We start from the raw sequence: 25445 nt of genomic DNA, 5'->3' as shown, positions 1-25445 counted from the left end.
AGGTTTGGAGGCTTGTGAAAGCCACAGAGCTTGTGAAACACAGAACCAGCATGGACACCCAAGTCCCTATGATGTCAACACCCATGTCTTAAGTCAGACATTTCAACGAGAAGAGGGGGAGAATTTTCCATGAAGTAGGGACAGAATGAGCAATGCCACATTAAGGGGACCCTAAGTATACCGATTAAGAAATAAGGCTAAAAATACAGGTTGGAGCTCCAAAGTTAGAGTCTACAACTGCCAGAGTTAAAGACTGTGAGATGTCAGTGGCACCTGGACTTCACTTACAGATTGCGAGGCGTCATCTAAGGACTTTATTAGGCAGTATTCTAAAAATACTCATCTTTGCAGACAATGGGAAAGAGAGTAGACATCTTAAAGCACTGTAACCCTTTCCATGCTGGCCATCTAGAAATGAAGTCAGAGCAAGTAACGAAATGCATTTGTAAGCAAGAGATGACAGTCTGGTGACACAGGAAAAAGTCAAAACACAGAAGTTTTGGGGTTGACCAATACCTCCTGGGATGATGACAAATTAGGAATCAGCTCATTCCTAGAAGGTAACAGCAAGTCTGGTTTTCAAAGAATTTAAAATAAAGTGAGAGTAGGATACTCACAGGGAATTGTATACTAAAAATTAAACTTTTTACTCTTACTCTTTAAAAAAAGCTGTGTACTCTCACTTTATACAAAAATACATTTAGAGATAGAGACAAGATAAACCACCCATCACGATACCATCAATCTCCTTATTAATAGAAGTTCACCGATTAAAGCTACAACAACGTAAGCTCAGACACTGGAACTATGCCTACAATCTCCTCCTCCTCTCTTCTCCTGCCTTCCCTCTCTTCCCTCGACATTTACTGACTGAGTGCCTACTGTGGAGCAGGCATGTGGCTACAGAGGGAGCAAATATGTGGGCTCCCCAGCCTATGAAGGGAGACAGAGAGTAATCAACCAACCACAAAAATAAATACCCAACTATAAACAAAGAAGTGCTCGACACATACCGTGCCGATAAACAAGGCTTGCAACAGTTGAGGGAGGACCATGGCTGCTGGTATAGGCAGCCGAGTAAGAGGCTATGTGAGCTGGGGACACTTACCTAACCACGTTGCAATGAGGACAGCATCGATTCCGTCTATTGGTTCACAGATCCGAGCCACGACCGGGTGGATCTGCTGAGCCAGGTAGTACTGGGTGTCAATGGTTAAATTGTCCTGTTTCTGTAGCTGCTCAGGTGCATAGGCCCTCTGACTCGCACTGAGGTTTGACCCATCCTACAAAAGGACACGGCACAGGTAGCTGTTAAGAAATTCAATCACACATACTTGCCTGGCCACAAAGAGGGACAACAATTCAAATTTTATGTATTCAATTACAAACACCAAGAAGTCCTTTGGACCTATTGGTGAACATTTCATATGTATCTAAGAGTAGGAAGATCAAGGAAAACATGTCACCCACTGTCCAAGAATGTAAATCCAGCATGTGTTGTGTTCTATTTTTTGTTGAAACATGAAACCAACAAGATGGCATGACTAGATTAAATAATTCCACCTGCCATATCACAGAAGCACACTGAGAAGACTTGCTAACTATCAATCTAGCCAGAAAGGCCTTTTAGGAGTAATGAGAAAAGGCATGTGTGGTCCTTTTACCATGTGAATACAATCCCTTCATGCAAGGATTCTAGTCATAATCTCATCTTAAAGGCCCCCCCTAGGGGTAGTATTTTCTTTGAGGAGCTATATGTATCGAGAAACAAATGAGCAAGCGGTCAAGAAAGGAGTATGAAACCCACAGAGTAGTGACTCATATAGAAGATATAATAGGAATAAAATTAATGAGCTATCTTGGTGGAATGGCAATGCTCTAGAAGCAAAATATCTGGCTGGTGGAATGAAGTGCATGCCATTTCGTACTGTTTACATGGCTCTCCTCGAGGAAAGAAAGATGGGTCAGAGAGTATCTTTTCAAAGGCTCTTTTTAAAAAAAACAAAAAACGTTTAATGATTTATTTTTGGGAGAGACAGAGAGAGCAAGAGCTGGGAGGGGCAGAGAGAGAGGGAGACAGAGGATCTGAGGCAGGCTCTGTGCTGACAGCAGAGAACCCGGTGTGGGGCTTGGACCCACAAACCGTGAAATCATACCGGGAGCTGAAGTCGGACTCTTAAGGAACTGAGCCACCCAGGGCCCCTCAAAGGTTTCCTCTTTATAAAAAGCCGTGGAATTCTATATAATTGATCCACAGCCCTGTGGGTGAGGTCACCAACATCTGTGACTCTACAAGTCATCCAACAATTTGCTCCATACCTCCTCTTGTCAACAACAGAATTTTACATTCAGACTAGTCAATTTTTTTAAATGTTTATTTATTTTCGAGAGAGAGAGACAGAGGTCGAGGGGGGAGGGGCAGAGAGAGAGAGAGAGAGAGAGACACAAAGAATCCGAAGCAGGCTCTGAGGTGCCAGCACAAGAGCCTGACGTGGGGCTCAAACTCACACACTGTGAGATCATGACCTGAGCCGAAGTTGGCCGCTGAACAGACTGAGCCACCCAGGCGCCCCATCAGACAAGTCAATTTTAACTATTCACAATGCTCAGCTGCTCTGCCAAATAGATAACATGAACCCTATTCTTTCATTCCTGCTACACTCAGCCCCTTCTCAGAACCCAACCCAAGAAGAGGCTACTTGCACGCCACTGTCTTCACCAGACTGGAGGCAGAGGCCTCTTTATCTGGCAAGGCTCCTGAGGGAAACAAACGGAGATATTTATCAACTAGGTCCTACCTGGTCTGGAATATAATGAAACACCTAGAAAGAAAGCAAACCCTGGATTGAAAAACTTGCCATTTAGTTATTTTTCAGGAGTTCACAACATGGTAAAAACAAATTAGGCAGAATTCATCAACTTTAATTGTTGCCCTTTGAGAAGTCTGAATCATGAGAGGAGGGTAAGATGACGGTTAAGGACAAAAACGGTGTGAAAAATCCCTGGGCAGCGTCTCTATGCACCACACCTGTATTGAGACTGACTTTGTTAACACACACCTGAAACTTGATTAATTTAGAGAATTCTATTTTTTGTTTTTTAAACTTGTCTGTCCTTCGGGCGCCTAGGTGGCTCAACTGGTTAAACATCCAGCTCCTAGTTTTGGCTCAGGTCATGATCTCGAGGTTTGTGAGATTGAGCCCTGCATCAGGCTGTGTGCTGACAACACGGAGTCTGCTTGGGATTCTCTCCCTCCCTCCGTCTCTCTGCCCCTCCCCCTGCTCGTGCTCTCTCTCTCTCTCAAAATAAATAAATGAGCAAAAAAAAAAATCTAGTCTGTTCTTAAGATTACAACAATGTTAACTACTTTTTAATGGTAAATAAAAATCAAACTGTAGAGGCAAATTTTTTTTGAAGGCACGTGAGTTACTTTCCAATATATTAGAAGATATTCTCAGAGTAAGGCAAGTTTTTAAAAAAGCAGTTGAAAATTTCTAAGCATATCCTCAAGAAAGTTTTTATTTTAAATAACCACACAAAAGACCAGTTTTCACACTGACACAAATAGATTTCTTTTTTTTTCTTTTCTAGCACGGAGCCCAATGCGGGGAGCTTGAAGTCACAACCTGAGATCAAGACCTGAGTTGATAACAAGGATCAGATGCTTCATGACTGAGCCACCCAGGTGCCCCAACCCAATCATAGTTCTTGCTGTATTTAAAAAATCTGAGCCCAAACATGACTAAATTCAAAAGAATTGGTAAGACAGGTTTTGCTATGTTGTGTTGGAAAAACATTCAGGCCGTGACATAAGATATATCCCTCACAGACCTAATTCTCCAACCTAGCAAGATTCCACGGTATATGCAGTAACACACGGCATACGCTTTAAAAACTGATTAACAAGCAATGTCCGTCCTGCATTAAGTGCCTACGTAGTAATTCACAAAGTTCACAAAGTACATACTTCACAGAGACAACCAGGTGCAATCAATTCATTCAAAACTATGTCGTCATCTTTAGAAGGAAACTAATGGAAAAAAGTTACTTAAATGGGTGTACAAGGGGGCCCCTTAAAACAATTATGTTAAAGGCATGCCTTATGGAAATTATGTCTAATGAAAGTTAAATAATTAAGGATTTAAAACTTAACCATTAAGTGGAAGTTGATTTAAGATCTCAGCAAATAATTCATGTAGGCTTTACAAGTCGACGAACTACAATATAAATCAGACACCAAAAACATTACTCTCTGAACTCATCTGAATTTATAGTCTGAGTAAATTATCAATAGAGTACTATAGTCGAATTTTAATTAGAAATTTTAAACAAAACGGAACCTGTCTAGGAGACAGACTATTTGCAGAGGACACCTTTACTTAGAGCAGTAAAGTACTCTTCAAAATATCAAAAAGAGATTCTAAATAGATGGTTGTGTTTGGAAACAGAATAGTGTGAGTCCTTAAAAGCAAAAGAGGTAGGCAACTCTGGCTCACAAACATCCTCAAAGCGGGCTTGCCCCGCTGCCAGGGGATAGAGGCAAATGCAAGTCCTGCAGCTTTTCCTGGGATACAATGAGAAGGCTTCATAAAAAGAAACATGAACTGTAGTTTTAACAAGTAAGTTAAGGCCCAGCACCAGTGGATGGGGGAAATATTGACAATACATCAAAATGGATTTATCGCACTATATCAGCGTCAGCATTTTTTGAGCTTTTCTAGCTCAGTAAGACCCGAGAAAAAGCAAGCTTAAGACCTAATATCTAGACATCAAGGAACATAACCCGGACTTCTAAATACATCGATCACACTACCCCACATCTCCACTCCAGGTTTAGCCAAAACATAATTTTGGCTGGATTTCATTATTAGATGTCATTTCTAAGAACCTATATGATTTTCAAAGCTGCATTGCCATCTGTTCCTGTCACTAATAATCTAAGAGCTTTTCCATGTATGTGAAATCATAAGTGAAACAAAACTAGCCTATTTACCAAAATCTTTATTTGCATAATATGAAAATTGTTTTTTTGAGATGAGACTTGTCAGAGGCAATATGCAAAGCACATTAAGGGATTGAGCGAGTCAGACATTTATGGAAATATTTTCCTGCAGGAATTGGCTTTCTGTAACAGTTCTTAATCAAGGGTAACCCTAGGAGGGAGACAGAGTCAAGTGCTGATTCCTGTCCATGTACTTAAATCATTTGTTATGTACGTCATCTGTGATACCGAGCAGATATTAGCAGCTAATTTTTAAATTCTGAAAAGACTCTATGTTTTAAAAACACACTGACTGTAGTTTGACAAAGATCAATCATAATGCAATGGAGTTCAAGGCTTATCTCATTTTTTCCACTGTAATGACAGAACGCAATAATTAATTAAAAAGCCTTACACAGATGAATTATGCCTTTTGATAAGTATACCACACCACAATTAATTTTAAAGAATTTGGATAGAGGCTGTGACTTTTTTAATAGGAGAAAGAGATGAGACCTCTCCTTTGCTCCAACTGGAGTTAAGTGCATTCAAAGAAAAAAACTACTCTTCTGTCCTACCATCTTTCCCCATCCCTGTTAAAGGCATGCTCCTCTCCAAAGAAACTGGTTAGTGGTATAAACTGGTGTTCCAGAGGGGTTAGAGGTTCCTCAGAGGTGCCTCATGGAAGAGGGAGAAGGCAAGGAGGTGGGTTCTAGGCCACCGCCACTCAAAATAAAGAAAAGACCCCAAAGTGGTCAGATAATTTGTGTTTTCTTCCTAAGGAATGTTTTTAGGATCCATCACTTTTCTCCATATTACCAAGTACTTCACACTTTTTTCAAGGGACTATTCGAACACAGGCTAGGGAAACATGCATCCGCTCTCTTATCCTGACAGTATTCCTAATGGAAACTATGGCAAAAGGAATAACAGACTCCTGCTGGACATGTGACCAAACTTACACACATTATCACTCAAGTCAGTTTAGGGGTGAAACAGCAACCACTGTCATGCATCTGTCTCACCAAGATAACTTCAAGTGAACCAGGACACTGGTCTTAAATGCTTTAGGAAAATTTTAATAACATACCTCATACCTCTGACTAAGGCTTCAAATATTATAAAACCAACCAGACTAACCCATCTCTTTACAGGACCAATTGTTTGGAAGAGCACGAAGTAAGACACTGTGGTGATCTGAAGTTTACTATAGGTTAAGAGGTCTGGGAGTCTTATTAATTACTACAATTTTACCTGACAGATGACATACGACACGGTATCTCCAGCTTTCACCTTTCTGCCTCCTTGAGAATTTATCCAGAGGGCAACATGTACATGAGGTAGGCTTTTCTTATCAGGGTAATCCTGGGGATCCTTGGTCAATGCCTAAAAGAGGAAAAGAGGAAACAAAAAGCCCCACGGTTTAAAATAAAACCCTTCTCACACAGATAGACACTAAATACATCTTTCCTAGAATCCTATCAGCCACAGAAACATAAGATGGACAGAAGCTGCATGTAGAAAACAGTGCCACAGTCCATACACATTCCATCCACAAGACTCCTCCCTCCTTCACTGAGTAACTCATATGACCAAATGGAACTCTGGCAAAAAAGAAATACAAGTTTATGGGCCATGGCATGTAATACTTGGCTATAAAAAACTAAGACTATAAATTCAGTTTCCTGTGAAGCCTTTAGAGTTTCTCCTCATGTTTGCAGTTCTCTCCCTGAATTAACTGGTTAGTAAGGACTGATGCAGAGCAGTTACTCTGACTGAACGGTGTTTCCCAAAGGCTTCTCTAGCCTACATAAATCTCAAAGGTACCAGAAATCGGTGGACTTAACACTCACTTTCAGCTCCAGAAAGGCAGAATGAGTGAGCTGCAAGCACAAAGTCGGCCCCACGAGGGCAGGAACAGGTCAGCCTTGCTTGCCGCTGCATCCACAATGCTCACGACCGTTCTTGGCATGCAAGGGCAACCCAAGGTTTGCAGAATAAATGATTTTGCTCACTCTGCAATAATTAACTAAGTTCAAGCACTGTAAAGTACTGAGAGATGAGTAAGACGGTCACTGGTTCTAAGTCATCTGCTATTAGAAGATTCCCCATTCCACAAATGAAACCTCAAAAATAAGCTACATGTGCCCTAAGGGAGATGTGGAGCAAAGTGTTAGGGAGAGAGTTTAGAGGCAAAGATCACTATCATCTGAGAATAGAAATCATAGGAGAAAAAACTTGAGCTGGCATGTGAAGAAAAACAGGATTTTAAGACAAGGTGACAAGAGCAAGAACATTCTGGGCAGAGATAAAAGCAAAAGTTCAAAGAAGAGGTGACACAGAATACAGTCTACTGGACTAGAACTCAGTATGCACAAAGGGGAGAAGGAAGGGATCTAGCCCTGTGGTGGGTTTCAAAAGACAAGAGGAAGGGCAGGGAACAGGGCGCCGCATGACTACATCACCTAAATGTGCTCTGCAGACCTGTGGGGGTTCCGGGCACCCTTTTAGGAAGGTGAGAGGTCAAAATTATTCTTCTAACAATACTGTTGGCACTGGTAATGCAGAAGCAGTGGTAGGTAAAGATCCTGGTGCCTCATAAACATGAACGGGGGCTGCCACACCAAAGTGTGGCACCATTCCTGGTATTCTTTGCCACCACGCGCTCAGAGTTCTCAAAAGAAAAAAAAAGAAAAGGAAAAAAGAAGAAAGAAAAAGCGAAAGAAACCAGTTTCACTTGAGAATGTCCTTAATGGGGTGCCTGGGTCATTCAGTTGGTTGAGGGTCCAACTCTTGATTTCTGCATGGGTCACGATCCCAGGGTCATGGGACTGAGCCCCGTGTCAGGCTCCGTGCTGAACGTGGAACCTGGTTGAGATTCTTGCTTGCGCGCTCGCTCTCTCTCTCTCTCCCCTACCCCATTCACACACGCACTCTCTCTCTAAAATAAAAAATTTTAAAAATGAATGTCCTTTATGAAACAGCAAAAAGTTTTAGATTTTTCAGCTCCTGACCCTGAATACAAGGCTAATATTTTGTGTGACAAGATAAGAATTACACATAAGCCATGTCTACTGTATACTAAAGAATGAAGCTTACTCGACGGAAAGCACTTGTGCAAATGTTCAGACTTGCAAGCCAAACTAGCTGCCTTTTTCATAGAACACAGTTTTTCCTTACAAGAATGATGAGCCAACTACGACTATTCTAACTTGGGTCTTCAGCAGACAATTTCTCAAAAAACATGGAGTGAACCTGCAACCTGAAGACAAACAAGCGGCAATATGTATTGCCTAAGGTAAAATTCAAACTTTTAAGCACAAATTAGAATTCTGGAAAACTCGTTGCGTGTGTGTGAGCTTGACAGCTTTTCTATCCTTAAAGACTTTTCTAATGCTAATAGCAGGAAATATTTTAAAATGTGATTTTGAATAATCTACAATAAAATGCATTCAATATTTGAAAGGTCTGTACAACTGCCAGAACTATCATTTCATAAATGGCCAATGCATAATGCTTTGCATGAGTAAAGTATCTATTCCAAGTACAACACAGACCAACAGATTTTAATGTGAGATTATGAAAAGTTCACTGATAAGGTTTCAGATTTCCCCATTACAAATAGCCTTCAAGAAAATACCACTTAGGTGAGACTGGGTGGCTCAGCTGGTTAAGCATCTGACTCTTGATTTTGGCTCAGGTCATGATCTCACAGTTCGTGAGTTCGAGCCCTGCATCAGGCTCTGTGCTGACAGTGCAGAGCCCGCTTGGGATTCTCTCTCTCTCAAATAAAATATGAAAAAATTTTTAAAAATACCATTTAGATAATAGTGGTGTAGAATCAAAGGAGAACATATATTACAACTATTTGAAAAAAGTAGTGAAATATTTCTCCTTTTTCCAACTACATATTTGTGTGAAAATGGATTTTCTTCCTAAACTTCAACCAAAACCACACACGACAAGAGACTGGACATTCAAGTGGATATGAGAATCCAGATGTCTTCTACCAAACTAGACACTGACGAGATATGCAAAATTGTAAAATGATGCCACTCCTCTGGCTAATTTTTCTTTGTTTTGAAATACACAGTTATTTCAAGGAAAAATGTTATTTTTGAATCACATACTGGGCTTATTGCTATTTCTAAACAAATAAATGTTTTTAAAACTTCTCAGTTTTCATTTCTAACAGTAAATATTAATATAGACCACACATAAACAAAATCTCTTGCCGCCCTCAATATTTTAAGACTGTGCAAGTGTCCTGAGAGCAGGAACTCTGAGAAATGCTGTAGTAGGAATAAAGCAGGTTCTCCAAAGGGCGGCACACACCCATGTCATGTCCACTTTGTAAATCATACACTCAGGGCCAGAGAGTGCCTAGGAAATGCTCCACGTATTTGAATCTCCTCCAACCTGCATTATATGGAGTCTTGATTGACTTGGATGGGTAATGCTGCGTAGAAATCTTAATCAATATAACTCTACTTAAAAAAAAAGCCATTATCTTCTTCAACTGACTATACATCAGAGCAATGTTAAGAAATTCTGAATTTCGGGGCGCCTGGGTGGCGCAGTCGGTTGAGCGTCCGACTTCAGCCAGGTCACGATCTCGCGGTCCGTGAGTTCGAGCCCCGCGTCGGGCTCTGGGCTGATGGCTCAGAGCCTGGAGCCTGTTTCCGATTCTGTGTCTCCCTCTCTCTCTGCCCCTCCCCCGTTCATGCTCTGTCTCTCTCTGTCCCAAAAATAAATAAACGTTGAAAAAAAAAATTTTTTTTTAAAAAAAAGAAATTCTGAATTTCATCTGACATACTTTCCAATTATTAGATTGAGGCTATTTGGGGATTTTACAAGCTAGTTTTCGAAGGCTTGATTTAAAAAAAATGTTTCCTGGTGGTTTAGGCTCAAGTTAGCTAGGGCTATACAAATCAGCTGTGAAGTACTTTGTGTTACTTTATAAAATATATTTAAGCTAAGATTGCAGTAATTCAGAAAATCACACCCAGTGTTTTTCCGTTGCTTTCAACAACAAGGGCTAAAATCTCTACAAAGGTAAATCTCACCACTTTACTCCTCCACCCAAGGCTAGCCTCCTATTTTCAATCCCTCCCGATATTCACAAAAATATCGGTATCTACAGATAAACAGATATCCTGTCATAAAATCATCCACAACCAGTCACATAGACTGTTCTGCTCCACTCTCCTTTGAAAGCGATAAAACATAAAAAGTGAACTGCTCACAAGTTTCCTTTAAAACTTGTTTATGTTTATTGTAAGTATTCAGAGAGATCAAGACACATCACCTCTGACATATAAATAGCTTGCTGTAAACAAGACTGAGGAAAAACTGACACAGATAGACCTTTCATCAGAATTTACTGTGCTTGGTGCAGCCGCTCTGGAAAACAGTGTGGACATTCCTCAAAAAATGAAAACCAGAACTACCCTACGACCGAGCAATGGCACTACTAGGCATTTATCCACAGGATACAGGTATGCTGTTTCGAAGGGACACATGCACCCCCATGTTTAGAGCGGCACTATCCACAATAGCCAAAGTATGGAAAGAGCCCAAATGTCCATCGACGGATGAATGGATAAAGAAGATGTGGTATACATATACAACGGAGTATTACTTGGCAATCAAAAAGAATGAATCTTGCCATTTGCAACTACGTGCATGGAACTAGAGGGTATTATGCTAAGCGAAATTAGTCAGTCAGAGAAAGACAAATATACGACTTCACTCATATGAGGACTTAAAGACACAGAACAGATAAACATAAGGGAAGGGAAGCAAAAATAATATAAAAATAGGGAGGTGGACAAAACATAAGAGACTCTTAAATATGGAGAACAAACAGAGGGTTGCTGGAGGGGTTGTGGGAGGGGGGATGGGCTCAATGGGTAAGGGGCATTAAGGAATCTACTCCTGAAATCACTGTTGCACTATATGCTAACTAATTTGGATGTAAATTAAAAAAATAAAATTTTAAAAATTAAAAAAACAAAGGAAAAAAAAGAATTGATTGCGCCTGAATCACCACTGCAGAAATCCGTTTTATTTTTAAAAAGGTATAAAAATATGGGACAGTAAATATATCTTTGACAGACCATCACCATCTTGAAAACATGGACCTTGCCTTGCTCATTCAATTTTATATTCCCGAATCTAGCACTGTGCTTATAAGAGGTAGTGCATGTTTGATGAATGGAAGATTAAGAAAGCAACTGAAGGGGCGCCTGGGTGGCTCAGTCGGTTGGGTGCCCGACTTCAGCTCAGGTCATGATCTCACAGTTTGGGAGTTCGAGCCCCGCATCGGGCTCTGTGCTGGCAGCTCAGAGCCTGGAGTCTGCTTCAGATTCTGTGTCTCCCCCTCTCTCTGCCCCTCCCATATTCATGCTCTGTCTCTCAATAATAAATCAACGTTAAAAAATTAAAAAAAAAAAGAAAGCAACCAAATTCTTTTAATATTCACTGGACAACTGTTACTTGCCAGCCACTATGTCAAGTAAAATGGAGATTATAAAGATAGTGACTTAGAATTTTAGTTCTGCCACAGAAAAATGAATGCACAGTCCTGATCACACTATTACTATTACTGTGGTTAATAATAATGTCCCTGTAAATTGACAATTATTGCAGCTGAATGATGGATACATGGGGACTCATAATACTACTCTCTACTTTTAAGTTTAACAATTTCAATAGTAAAAACTTAAAAATCACAAGACTATAGACTGCTCATCAGAACTTGGACACTGCCAGTGTGCCTATAACTTCAGTTTCTTGGCATACTAGTAACACTGTCATTGTTCATATGAGAAGATGACAGTGGGGGTGCAATGGCCTAGGGGACACGTGCTCAGTGTTATTGTGCCTGTAATATGGTCATGTTTGGATTCAGCCTTCCAAACTCCTGCCGGGAACTCCTTGGAATACAGGGCCCACGTTTCTAAGAAGGTAGACAGTGTCAGGGATACAACCTGCGGAAGTGATGCAAAAAGTGATCAAGGGAAGACTGCAGTTTTAACTCTTCCTCACGCAAATTTCTGAGACAGACCAAACAAAATCTGAAAGGAAATCAGTGTTTAGATGTCACAAGTAAAGCCATGCCAACAGGTGAACATGGCATCACTTAAAGTGAAGAGCTAGTGGGGCGCCTGGGTGGCGCAGTCGGTTAAGCGTCCGACTTCAGCCAGGTCACGATCTCGCGGTCCGTGAGTTCGAGCCCCGCGTCAGGCTCTGGGCTGATGGCTCAGAGCCTGGAGCCTGCTTCCGATTCTGTGTCTCCCTCTCTCTCTGCTCCTCCCCCGTTCATGCTCTGTCTCTCTCTCTGTCTCAAAAATAAATAAACGTTAAAAAAAAATTAAAAAAAAAAAAAAAGTGAAGAGCTAGTGCCAAAGCACATGTCCTCTTCTAATATTTACTTCTAGTTGTTTGTGCTTCTGTATATAAAAGAGTGTCTCTTTTTTTGTGACATTAAAGACATCACAGTTAAGGTGTAAGGAACAAATGGCTTATCTAAAAATAAATACTAATCCTAAGGATATGCATAGCAAATACTCATCTTCTCTAAAAACCAACAAATGCAAATTAAATCCAAAAGTGAGACACTTTCATATCACAGTGACAGCATTATTTTATTTAAATGTTATCAATGATATTATCACCAATGAACTACTACCAATACAAGGAAATCTGTGGTGACACTGGCACACACATCTTATTTATCAATTGGTTATCACCCTTTTACAAAGCAATGTGGCAAGAGCTGTACAGATATTCCTGTATTTTTTTATTTTCAGAAAGAGAGAGCAGGCAGAAGCAGAGAGGAAGGGGTGGAGGGAGAGGGAGAGGGAGAGGGAGAGGGAGAGGGAGAGAGAGAGAGAGAGAGAGAGAGAGAGAGAGAATGAGAATCCAAAGCAGGCTCCATGCTCAGCAAAGAGAATGACATACAGGGCTCAATCCCACACCCCAGGGATCACGAGCTGAGACGAAATCAAGAGTCAGATGCTCAACCAACTGAGCCACCCAGATGCTCCAGATAGTCCTATCTTTTGACTCAAATATTTCACGCCAAGGAACCTAAACTAAGAATATAATTCATTCAGAAGCAAAAAGATAAAGAAGGAAAGATGTTCAATCTGGTTATTTATAATATCAAAACTAATGTAAATAATCAGACAAAATTTTTAAATAAAGATGCATCAGTGAAATACAAAATTAACATGATCATTTTTAAGATAACATAGAAATGTGGCAAAATCTGTTTATGTTAAATAAAAACACATTTCCTTGGGGTGCTGGGGTGGCTCAGGTGGTTAAGCGTCCGACTTCGGCTCAGGTCATGATCTCACAGTTCTGAGTTGGAGCCCCATGTCAGGCTCTGTGTGCTGACAGCTCAGAGCCTGGAGCCTGCTTCCGATTCTGTGTCTCCCTCTCTCTCTGCCCTTCCCCCACCTGTGCTCTCTCTCCCTTTGTCAAAAATAAATAAAATGTAAACAAAAACACATTTCCAAATAATATGTATTGTAATCGCTTCAATGTAAAAGTACGTTTCCAAGAGTAAGAAAATGTGCAAAAATGACAGGCATCACCTTAACATAAGGTATCATGAAGGTATCATTAGAGTTTTAACTCTTAACTCTTCCATTTTATATCATCATCAAATTCTTTTTCATTAAAATTCTTTTTTTCTATCAGCTCTGACAACATAATCTATCACAGAATGGATAAAATGGTATTTGCAGAATTAGCTTCTGTATATGTAAGGGTACTCTTCAAATGGAGGAAAAAAAGGAGATCTGCAAACTAACATCTTATATTACACAGCACTTTGGAAACCAAGGTTTTATTTTTCAAATTAGGTAAGAAAAAAAAAATATTCCCTATTTTCAACAACTAAAACTGTCCAGAGTCTAAATTACATAGTTTAAAAAGAAAACAAAAGCACAAGTGCTCTGGCTATACAAAAAACGCTATCGCCATCTTAATTCTAAATAACTATGTCCCACAAAAGCCCTCTCATTACAATACCTCTAAGGATCCCCTTCTGTGAAAGTCACACATACACACACACTCTTGTCTCTGTCTCTAAGCTTACAGGCTGTCCTCTGCAAACAAGTATAGATGAGGACGAGGACCATGGAGAAGGTAATACTCGCTAGTTCCCTAGACATCAACTAGGTCACTCTACACAATCTCTGGAAACAAGGCTTCCACCAAGTAAAAGATGGAGACAGGGCAGTGCCAGCAGCTGGAAGAGGAAGCGGTATGCTAATGCTCCATTGGGGAGATAGTTGTTAGGCGGCTTTCATCACCAGCTAGAATTTATTTCGATTGCAAGGATGAGGTGGTTCTTCAACTATCTGAAGGAGGCGAAAAACACATGGCAGCAGCTGGGCTCAGCAATAAATGCTACATTTACCTTGTTAATTTCAAACTGGCTCACTGGGACACTGCCATTTAGCACATTCTCTCCAATTTCTATTAACCTCTTCTGAATGTTTTCCACTATAGTGTCTCGGCTTTGATCAGAAAGAATCTGACCAAGGACAAAGCTGCAAAAAAAGAGAAGGATTCATTTTTTTAATATTATACTTTATTAATAAAGGAGAGAAAAGGAAGATAAATGCCATTAGATTTACATGTGGACTAGAGCTGTACTAAAAGCTAACATGAGCGTTAATGTCCAAAAGGCCGTTACTATTTGTTTTTTTACATGAACTCTCCGAAAGGTTTACCAACCTTGGAACGTCAGGTTTGCCCTTAAACATACAGACCCTTTTTCATTCAGCAGCTAATGCTTCACACAAAATGTGCACTGAGAAAGGTATGTGTTCCATCCACAAGTGCATTTATGCAGCTACAAAATTCACAAGCAGTTATATTCTGCTCACAGGCTAAAATTTTAAAAGAAAAAATTGGACTTTCCCCATAAAGTAGCAAGATATTATTTCTGGTATCACCAAGCTGAGATGACCATTAACTGGGTAAGCAGAAATATGTTGCTCTTTACGTAAAATTTTTTAAAAAAACAAAGATTTCAAACTTTTCTTTCTTTGGCTTCATTATATTGCTCAGTGTTCTCCAACCTTATGCTATCGCTGAAAAACTTCCTATTATTCTACCAGACCCCCTCAAAAAAAAAAAAGGGAAAAAAGAAAAAGAAAAGGAGTAAGGAAGCCAATATTTTATCCATTTCTGAGAAAATGCAGAGCAAGGCTTTGACAGCTGCATTATAATTTGTCAGAAAAAGAACCCTGACAAAAACATTTGTATAGCTTTAATTACTAATACATTTCTAACTCAGAGAAATTTACTTCTATTATGATGCATCTTTTCTTAGAAAACACAAAGCTGAAGAGAACACTCTAATCGACAGTCTATACAAAGTAGTTTCATCTTTGGGTACATTTGGGGGCAATGAAGCATTTCAAACTTCATTTCATAAAAGGCTAACAGTGACCTATACTCCGATGATCAACTTTGCCTAATCAAGAGTGGTTTTGCAGAAGCAACAACTGCTCAATCTCCCAATGTGGAAAGCAAGAGGGAGACTGGAAAACAAGTAAAAAGTGTGAATATTCAGCAATATTAAGATTAATTTAAAATTTTGCTTTAAAGTAAAAAGTTCTATTTTCAGAATTGGGCAGGTTCACAAAACAGGAATATCTAGAAAGATGGTACATTAAATACATAAAGATACAGGTTTTTTTAAATGGGTGCTTTATAAATTAATGTGACTCTTTAAAAAAAAAAAAAAAAGAGGTCTTGGGGAGCCTGGGTGGCTCACTTGGTTAAACGTCTGACTCATGATTTTGGCTCAGGTCATGGTCTCATGGTTATGAAATCAAGCTCCATTGTCAGGCTCTGTGCTTGGCATGGAAACTGCTTAAGAGTCTCTCTCTCCCTCTCCCTCTGCCCCTCCTCGTTCATGTATGTGCGCGTGCTCGCTCTCTCTCTCTCTCTCTCTCTCTCTCTCAAAAAAAAAAAGAAAAACAGGCCTTAGTATCACCATTTCCAGTCTCAGATGCAAAGCTAGGGGGTCAGCCATGACATTTATTATTTCTGAGGTACGTAGGGTATTTGAGACCCAGCTCTTAAATTAACCTGATAGGAATTTTTTTCTAGATATTCCTAAGAATCTTTATACACAAAAGATACAGTTGGGAACAAAGTCTCACTCCATGGTGCACTTTGAATCCCAGAATATTTAAGTCAAAACATGGGGACACCTTAACAACTATGTTCCTCCTAAAGACCTCCTAAAGAGGTTCTATGATGATTCAGGAACACAACACAAGGCACTTTCTAGTAAGAATAGGAAAGCAAAACAAAACAGAGACAAGCCAACACCAATGAAACCAACTCTGTAGGGAGCTAATATGTGAAGGTTTACCCTCATCATGAGTCACAACTCCTAAGATGTATCTTACAGCAAGTATCTCTCACTGAGTGAATTTGGCTTCTTCTAAGTTTTCATCTACCTGGAAAATTCCACTCCCAATAAGTGAGGAGCATTAATACGTAAAAAAGAAGTTGGGTCCTTGCGCTTGGCAGAATCATACATCTTGTCCATGTCATCACTATGTGAAGTTTTTAAAGACAAACAACAAAAGCACACATGAAAGCCGAACTCACTTTCCAGTTTCTTTAGCAAGATCACACCAATCTCTTCTAACTATATCTAATCCTTTCAGCTCCTGTTTGGTGATGTAATTCCCATCCGACGTTGGCTCAACAACCAGAGCGGCGTATTTCTTTTTCTTCAGCAGTAGCAGAGACTTGAAAACACCATCGATGTCTATTTCAAGCAATCTGTACAACTTATTCACTTCACTTTTTACCTGTGAAAATTTCGACCATTAATACTAGCTTCTCAAACATCCACTAGGGAGATGAACATGCTACAAATTCCCAAGAGTTAATCTAAACAGAACTTGAATGCACACAAGATTAGAATGCATTTACTCAGGTGATACAGAACACAGTATTATGTTGAGTATGATGCAAAACCATTCAAAGAGCACAGGGACAAAAACAGATTAAAAAAAATACACCATAACATATCATCCCACTCAACCAAAGGACAGAATTAGCTGGGTCTGCCGCAGGAAATTTATGAAAATTATGAAATAGTCTTCTTGAATCTAAAAACGAAAGTCAGAGGTGCTTCAGTGGCTCAGTCAGTTAAACATTCGACTTCGGCTCATATGATTTCACGGTCCGTGGATTCGAGCCCCGTGTCAGGCTCTGTGCTGACAGCTCAGAGCCTGGAGCCCACTTCGGATTCCGTGTCTCCCTCTCTCTCTCTCTGCCCCTCCCCCGCTCATGCTTTGTCTCTCTCTCTCTCAAAACTAAATAAACATTAAGAAAGATAATAAAAAATAAAAACTAAATTCATTCTTACTTACCTTCAAACTACTAAATTAGAAAGATCAGATAGTTTAACAAGTAGATACATGGCCAGAAACAAGTAAAACTTTTGACTATGAAAATAATGTCTAAGATCTCCCTGTACCTGTATGTTAAACAAAACATGACCTGCTCTTTATTGATAGGATCAAGGCACAGCCAATCACCCAGGGAAAATACATAGCTTTTTGAAGTGCAACATGAGGACAGTACGTGTCGCTTGCTCTCAGGTGAATGCTATAGGCCAAACTTCACACATATTAATGGAGAAAGGCAGGAAGTTCTTACTCTGGAAGATGATATCTTAGTTCTAGGTTACTGGGACAATATCTTAACATAGCAAGTACTCAAGAAACCTTGACTGCAATAAGGGGGCAACAAACGATTACTTTCAAACGTCCACTTGCCTTTTCAAATATATTTTAAGTACTCCTGTAAAAATTATAACGTGTGTACATGTATGTATGTATGTAGGCAGGTATTTCTCCATATCTGTCAGTGTATAAAATCCACCTGAACGCTATTAGAGATGTTTCTCCTCATGCATGATAATGCGATAAGTATAAACACGACCATATTTTTTTTTTTTTTTATGTTTTTTTTTTTTTATTTATTTTTGAGACGGGGAGAGACAGAGCATGAACGGGGGAGGGGCAGAGAGAGAGGGAGACACAGAATAGGAAACAGGCTCCAGGCTCTGAGCCATCAGCCCAGAGCCCGACGCGGGGCTCGAACTCACAGACCGCGAGATCGTGACCTGGCTGAAGTCGGACGCTCAACCGACTGCGCCACCCAGGCGCCCCAAACACGACCATATTTTAAATTTACATTAAAAACTTTTTTTTTGCTTTCTTCTTTTATCAGAAAGTAGACATAGGGTGTGAAGCAGTGTGCCTCCCTCTTGCAAGACCCAGAGATATCACTGTAGCCAGGCCTAAGCCCAACATCACAAAGGTATGACAAGAACACCACAGCCACCAGCCTTAGAAACAAGATGAAAACATCTCAGACTCTCTTCAAAGCAAAAATGTATTTATCATTTAAGGAAAAAACACCCTCCTTTGAATTTTACCCTTAATACAAACAACTGGATTAGAAGCTAAGAAAAATAAGAAGATGAGGAGCTGAGAAGCACTACATTTATTATTTTTTGAAGCACATGTGTACATATACATGTTCCATGTTAAAAGAGAATTCACTAAAGTAGGTAAAACAGATAATTTCATCAAATTACATCACCTTGTTTCCCAATTTATACACTTCTTCCAGATTGGTGCTATTGGTGTTTATCATAATTGAATCTGTATCTCCATAAATAACTTCAAGATTCATCTAATAAAAAGCAAAAATTATAAAAGTTAACAACAAAAACAGAGTGATCAGCATAAACAAAACTCAAGATTACCCATACTACAGAAATTACACGTTCCACTGATTTTTCAAAAGCTTATGTTTATTCTTGTCCATATGTTGTCAATATGTCCATATTGTCCATATCTTGTCCATATTGAGTACAATCAATAAACCAATAAACCCATAAACCAATAAACTAGAAAGGAAAGCCACTATCACATTAAGAAAGTCTCCCTAGGGGCGCCTGGGTGGCGCAGTCGGTTAAGCGTCCGACTTCAGCCAGGTCGCGATCTCGCGGTCCGTGAGTTTGAGCCCCGCGTCAGGCTCTGGGCTGACGGCTCGGAGCCTGGAGCCTGTTTCCGATTCTGTGTCTCCCTCTCTCTCTGCCCCTCCCCCGTTCATGCTCTGTCTCTCTCTGTCCCAAAAATAAATAAACGTTGAAAAAAAAAAATTTTTAAAAAGAAAGTCTCCCTAATTTTCTTAAAACAGACAGTAGAGTGGCAGGGGAAATGTCTAGTTTCAACTGAAACAAACTGTGGAACTGAATAATATAAAGGAGGATAAGAGACTAGGAAGAGGGGTGTCTATATCTATCCACTGTATCATGAGCTTAGTGGTCACAGCAATTTATAAAGCAGAAACATAATGGGTTTTTAAAATGCAGGGGTACAAATCCATATGAAATTTGTAACAGTTTCAAACAGTATTTAGGAGAATATGAAGAGTGCCAAAAAAAAATCAATCATAACAAACAACACTACAGCACATACAGTATAAAGGCCTGGAAGTAAACTCTAATTAGCACTGTTACTAATTTGCTTGAAACACTCACATATAGGCTTCAAGCAGCGCCTAGATCATATCAGTGTTAGTAAAAGAAAAAAGCTATAATCCATTAGCAGGGATTATAAACGTAAACTAGGCATCCTAAGAAGCCATTTCCAGTCTGTTTGGGTTACAATTTTCCTTGAATACAAAAAACGTCACCAGGTATGATATTTAAGAGTCATTGTATGATGAAAATGCTCAGCATTACCTTCTGCACCATCTCTTTTGTATGCATCAAAATCTAAATGAAATAAAAAGTCAAGATTAGTACATAACATAGTTACAAAACCATAAACATAAGTACACAGAGATAAATATCCCAATGACTGGTCATACATTTTAAAGCTCTTGATGGTTTTCCAACCACAACCCTCAAAATAACAGTAATATCAACATAATCTAAAAGTAAGGTGGCCTCTATGCTGATTCACAGCCAGAGATATGTAAGTAGATCTACTGTAAAAATCTACTTAAGTTCTATCTTTAATAAACACGTGTAATAAAAACATCCCATTATGATAAGGCAAAGAGGTAAACTAATTCTCATTATTAATATTTAAATATAACTATGTGGCTTAAAAAAAAAAAAAGCTTCACAGAGCATTTCAAATCTGGCAATTCTTACCCAGAATGTTAAAAATTAGTGGAAAAAAAGGGGGGGAGCCTGGGTGGCTCAGTTGGTTAAGCATCCAGACTCCTGATTTTTGCTTGGGTCATGATCTCACGGTTGTGAGATCAAGCCCCATGTTGGGCTCTGCACTGGAGGCATGGAGCTTGCTTGGGATTCTCTATCTGCCCCTCCTCTAATCATGCTCTCTCTCACTCTCAAAATGAATAAATAACCTTACAAAATGAAAAAAAAGTGAAAAAGATATATACACAGTAGATTTAAATTTCTTCTCTCGATTGTAAATTTCTTAAAGACAGAGAGTAGACCTTCACATATTCTCTGGAATTAGCACAGTGCCCAGGCCAGAGGCAGGGCTCAGTAAATATTCAACGAATAAAGACGAACATCTACATAATATCTGTAGATAGTTCTGTCCATTGGCCCATACAGCTGCAAACTGGAAACACGTATTACAGAGCCCTATAAACCCTGAACTTAGAATTATCTTTCACATCTACCCCTGACTTTCCATTTCCACTGCTTCCTCCCCTTTATTACAGTCTAATTTTGCTCAGGCATTCACTGTCCTTTGTTCTTAGGGAAGAAAGCCCTTCCTCTGTCCTGGGGGTGGTGGGTGGTGGTGAATATGGATCAGGCTAATCAAGGTTTTCTTTTTTTAAACGTTTATTTATGTTTGAGAGAGCAAATAGGGGAGAAGCAAAGAGAGAGGAAGAGAGAGAATCCCCAGCAGGCTCCACACTGTCACCACAGAGCTCAACCTGGGGCTCGAACTCACAATACATGAGACCATGACCTGAGCTGAAGTCGGACCCTTAACTGACTGAGTCACCCGGGTGCCCCTAATCGATGGTTTAACACTGGCTGTACGGTGGAATCACCTGGGGAGCCATAAAAACAAACAGACAAACACCAATACCTGGCCCTCACAATGTTCTGGAAAAAGCTCTTCAGGTATTTATGTTGCAGGCCAGGCTAAGGACCACTGGCCTAAGATAATCATGATAATGCCCTTCTGAAAAGTTTTTAGTTGACAGTTTGTCCCCTCCCTAACTAGTCCACAAGCTCCTGGAGGCCAGAGCACATGTGTGTGCCTAACTCCAGGCTTCACATGTAACAGGTACTCAAAAAACTGTGTGCTAGTTGACTGACAGTTCTCATAGTAATCCCAATTACTTTTCTGAAATTCAGTTAACTCCTAAAAAACATTCACACTCCTCCACTTCACCTTCTTTTTTAAACATTTAAATTGCAGAGAAATGCATTGTGGGAGAATATATGGCAATTCCTTTGGGAAGAGGGCAATAACGAGATCAACCAACTTAATCATCGTGAGGACAGAACTGCTCATCACAAGTTCTCTTCACCTTCCGCCCCTCCCACCACACTAAGCTTAGCCTTCCTCATCACAATGGACAGCTCTATAAGGTAACCAGTACCTAAGTAAAAATACCACAGACACCATCCGTCAACCTTTCATTGAAACTCCACATAAGTGGTAAGCAATTTCCTCTACTCTTCTTTCACACCATGAACGAAACCTACTATGTTGTCCTTGAGCGTACCTTCAACGTGTAGTGGCAACCTTCATCCTCCATCAACCGCCTCTATTCTCTCCTGCCACCAACTCACAACCATTTCCAAGCACAATCTGAGGGCTGCTACCAAAACAATTTTCTCTTTGGTGGCAGAAACCTCTTGTTGGATCTTTTGTACAAAAAATGGTAGAAAACTAAGCAAAAGGGGCGCCTGGGTAGCTCCCTCGGTTAGGCGTCCGACTTCGGCTCAGGTCACGATCTCACAGTCCGTGAGTTCAAGCCCCGCGTCGGGCTCTGAGCTGAGCGCTCAGAGCCTGGAGCCTGCTTCCGATTCTGTGTCTCCCTCTTTCTCTGTCCCTCCCCCACTCATGCTCTGTCTCTCTCCCTCTCTCAAAAATAAATAAGCGTAAAAAAATAAAAAATAAAAAAGAAAGAAAACTAAGCAAAATATAAAGACTATACCATAACTGCTTTGTTTTCACCCTAATACTTTATCTTAGAGATTATTCATCTACACATAAAGACCTGCCTTATTCTTTTTTAACAACTATACAGTGTCAATCGATGATTTAACTAGTGCTCTAGTAATAAACACGTAGGTTGTTTCTGATCTTTACCTGTATAACCACACTTCAACAAATAATCCTTATACACATGTAACCTGCCAGTAGCAAGATAAACTCCTATAAGACTTACTGGGTCAAAGGTTCAAATTTTTTATAAAGATAGCCAAATAGCTCTCAACCGACGTTATACCAATTTCTGAGGGTAGTTTTATCACCATCTTTCCAAGGGACCTCAACAGTAGCTTTTCAGTGGACCTGAGCTCCATCTCAGGCTCAAGGTCCTTAACCGCAGCTCATCAACTCTTCAGTCCATTCAATAGGAGACCCGCAACCAGGCTGAGCCTGACTTTTCATGCTTCTTCACTAAGCACTTCTGGGTGGTGGGTACCAAAGTGCCCTGTCCAGACTTATGCTTGCCCAAGCGCTAACGAGGATGACCAGAAAGCCACCCTTGATTCAAACTGTTCACTGGGAGGGCTCAGCTGTTAGGTGCCCTGTGGGCTACCAAACTCTTAGTATCTAGCAGAGGTCCTGGTGCACAGTGGCTATTAATGAATATTTGTAAAATGCTGAATGACTAATCCTAAGGAGTGGGCAGTATTATTAATCCCATTTTACAGTTGAGTAAAATTAGGCTCTACCATCTTACCCAAAGTAACAGAAATAGGCAACAGCTTGATCTAGAAACAGGACCTTACGTCTCATTTTCTTTTCAGCATGTTTCATTGCCTTGTTAAAAAGCCCATACCACATGAATGTTCGGGAAGCCAACAGTCAAAAATTTATATACATCACGGGTATTTCCCCCATTAAGGAAATTCATTTCTAAAAGAAGCCACAAGTATCAAGAAAAGTCTACTGGACACAAGGTACAGTGATTACAAGATGTCCATTCGTAAGTTCACTTCAAATTGACAAGCCTAATATTAAAGCTCCCCATTCTGACAGAAAATCATTTTCTAAGTGCCAACAGCTAGGAAACAGGGCTATAAAGGCTTGCTAAATTCATTAATAAGGCAGTCTGCAGTTATCTGATTTCACAGCAACACCTGCATATTTATCTACTCATTACCAATTGGATGATGGAATTTTTTCAAGCACATTTCAAAAATCTGCCAACTTCAAGTGTAAAAAAATAAACTTTGTGGTTAATTTTTCCCTTAACAAAGTACAGCTGTTGAGAATAATTGTTCAAGATCTTACCCTGTAATGTCAACTGCAGCAGAACAAAGAGTATTTAATTAGCAAATCTATCCAGTAATTCAACACCTATTATATAAAATGCCTTCGTGATTTTATTCAGGATAATTTGCTAAGAGGGTTATTACTGACATTCAGATGGAATTTAAAATTCCTACGCAAGTCGAGTCATAATAGCAGTAATGATCTCCCCAATCAGGAGATTCGGTGTCACACAAGGCTCTCTTGCAATGCAGCAGCCGATTTCCTGACTTCTTAATTCCTGGGCTCAGCTCAGTGAGAGCCCTTCATGCCGATATTTCAGTCAGCAATACATCTTTAATGGGACTCTATTAAAATAACTAGAACAAAAATGACTTTTTTTTGGTTAAAAAGAATGACAGCACTGCCATCATATCAATCATTGCAGGCTTTGCAGAACAGTACCGTTAGGGGAAAAGAGGAGGGGGAAACAGGAAAGGAGTGGGGCTGGGGGTGGGGAGAGCAATAATTAAAATAATACGAAAAAGTATTTTAACCCTAATCTGAGCCTCTGAAGGCTGGTGGAGGGTGGTGGGGACTAAAAGGAAATGTAAAGTGTATTTTAAAAAACTTTTCAAAAAAAAATAATGTATTCAGGAATACACCCACGATGTGGTTTACTAAGCAGAAAGAGCAGGTTTATGATGCCGGGTTTAACAGCAGCAGCAACCCTAAGGCCAACTACTACTGACATGTGTATTTACAGGTTCCCCTAACAGGGTCAGGATAAAGCTGGGCTCCTTACTTTCTGCCAGGACGGAACACGTGTGTCTGGCAATGCATTTAAAGGTTACAAAATGGTTTCAGATGCTATTACAGACTAACACTGTGCTTATTAATGCTACAGAGGAGCAAGAAAACACCACTTTTCCACCGTTAAAAACAAAGTTTCAAGCTCCTTTTCCAAAAGCACAGGTCCATCACAGTGATATCTACTAACAAGAAACCCACTTTGATGACAGATGATGGTCGACGCTGCAGACGCTCAACAGAAATCTTACAAGTTAAGAAAATGTTGGGAAAGGTCAAATCCTAAACAAATAAGGCATGAAGAGAATGACAACTGAAATCTCAATGGCTTTAGGATTCTTCTGTTACTGATGACATAAAATTAGAAATAAACTGGAAAGGCTTTTTAAAAAAATACATTAGCATAAGAGGGGTAGCAAAATGAATGGTTTTGAAGGATAGGGAAGAGAAGAGTAGAAGAAATATAAATATTATGATATGTGGTAATCCAACCATTATGTAAGCTTTCCTAGTCCCAATTTCAGCAGTTTCCAAGCAGGACTCTGTGATACTCAGTTCTCCCACTTGGCAAACATGTATTTCATCCTCATTATATTTGACTGTCTTTTTCTTATTTTCCTTTTACCTGTTATTCCTAGATGTGTGTCTTCTCTATAAGATGTTCAAGGAGCATAGGCTATGGATTTAATAAGCACCCTACTTTCTGTCTTCACCACTTAACATTCCTGTCACACTGGGTTCCTTCCTTATTACCTTAAAACCGGAGTTTTACCTTCTGTGAAACTGGGATTAAAACTACCACCCAGGTCCCTGAGGTAGATGGGAATAAGAAATCTGTGCTGAAAACGTGGTTAGCAAAGATAAAACATTATACAAATACAAGTTTAGAAAAAAGTTGGGGGTTGGAGCACCTGGGGGGCTCAGCTGGTTAAGGGTTCGACTTCAGCTCAGGTCATGATCTTGCGACTCGTGAGTTCGAGCCACACATCAGGCTCTGCACTAGCGGTGCTTGGGGTTCTCTCTCTCCCTCTCTTTCTTTGCCCCTTTCCTACTTGCGCTCTCTCTCTCTCAAAAAAAAAGTTGGGGGTCTGAAATGTGAGTACTGGTCTAAACTGCCAATTAGTAGCTAAGTGATTTAGAAACAATCTGAGTTT

At 39.9% G+C, this 25445-nt stretch overlaps 1 protein-coding gene across 2 annotated transcripts in view; it reads right to left on the bottom strand.

Moving 5' to 3' along the window:
- POLA1 (DNA polymerase alpha 1, catalytic subunit) overlaps positions 1–25445 on the bottom strand; it is a 305107-nt gene that overhangs the window by 166789 nt on the left and 112873 nt on the right. For both annotated transcript variants that reach the window (XM_045472141.1, XM_045472140.1), the window contains exons 27-32: positions 19797–19829; positions 18647–18739; positions 16634–16839; positions 14418–14550; positions 6236–6367; positions 1109–1283 (exon numbers count right to left, since the gene is read on the bottom strand). In XM_045472141.1, the coding sequence (XP_045328097.1) occupies positions 1109–1283; positions 6236–6367; positions 14418–14550; positions 16634–16839; positions 18647–18739; positions 19797–19829 (772 nt within the window). The remainder of the gene's footprint in view (positions 1–1108; positions 1284–6235; positions 6368–14417; positions 14551–16633; positions 16840–18646; positions 18740–19796; positions 19830–25445) is intronic.

The sequence above is a fragment of the Leopardus geoffroyi genome, chromosome X, assembly GCF_018350155.1.
Source record: "Leopardus geoffroyi isolate Oge1 chromosome X, O.geoffroyi_Oge1_pat1.0, whole genome shotgun sequence".
Taxonomy (NCBI): Eukaryota; Metazoa; Chordata; class Mammalia; order Carnivora; family Felidae; genus Leopardus; species Leopardus geoffroyi.
This window is presented reverse-complemented; position numbering and strand designations above follow the sequence as displayed.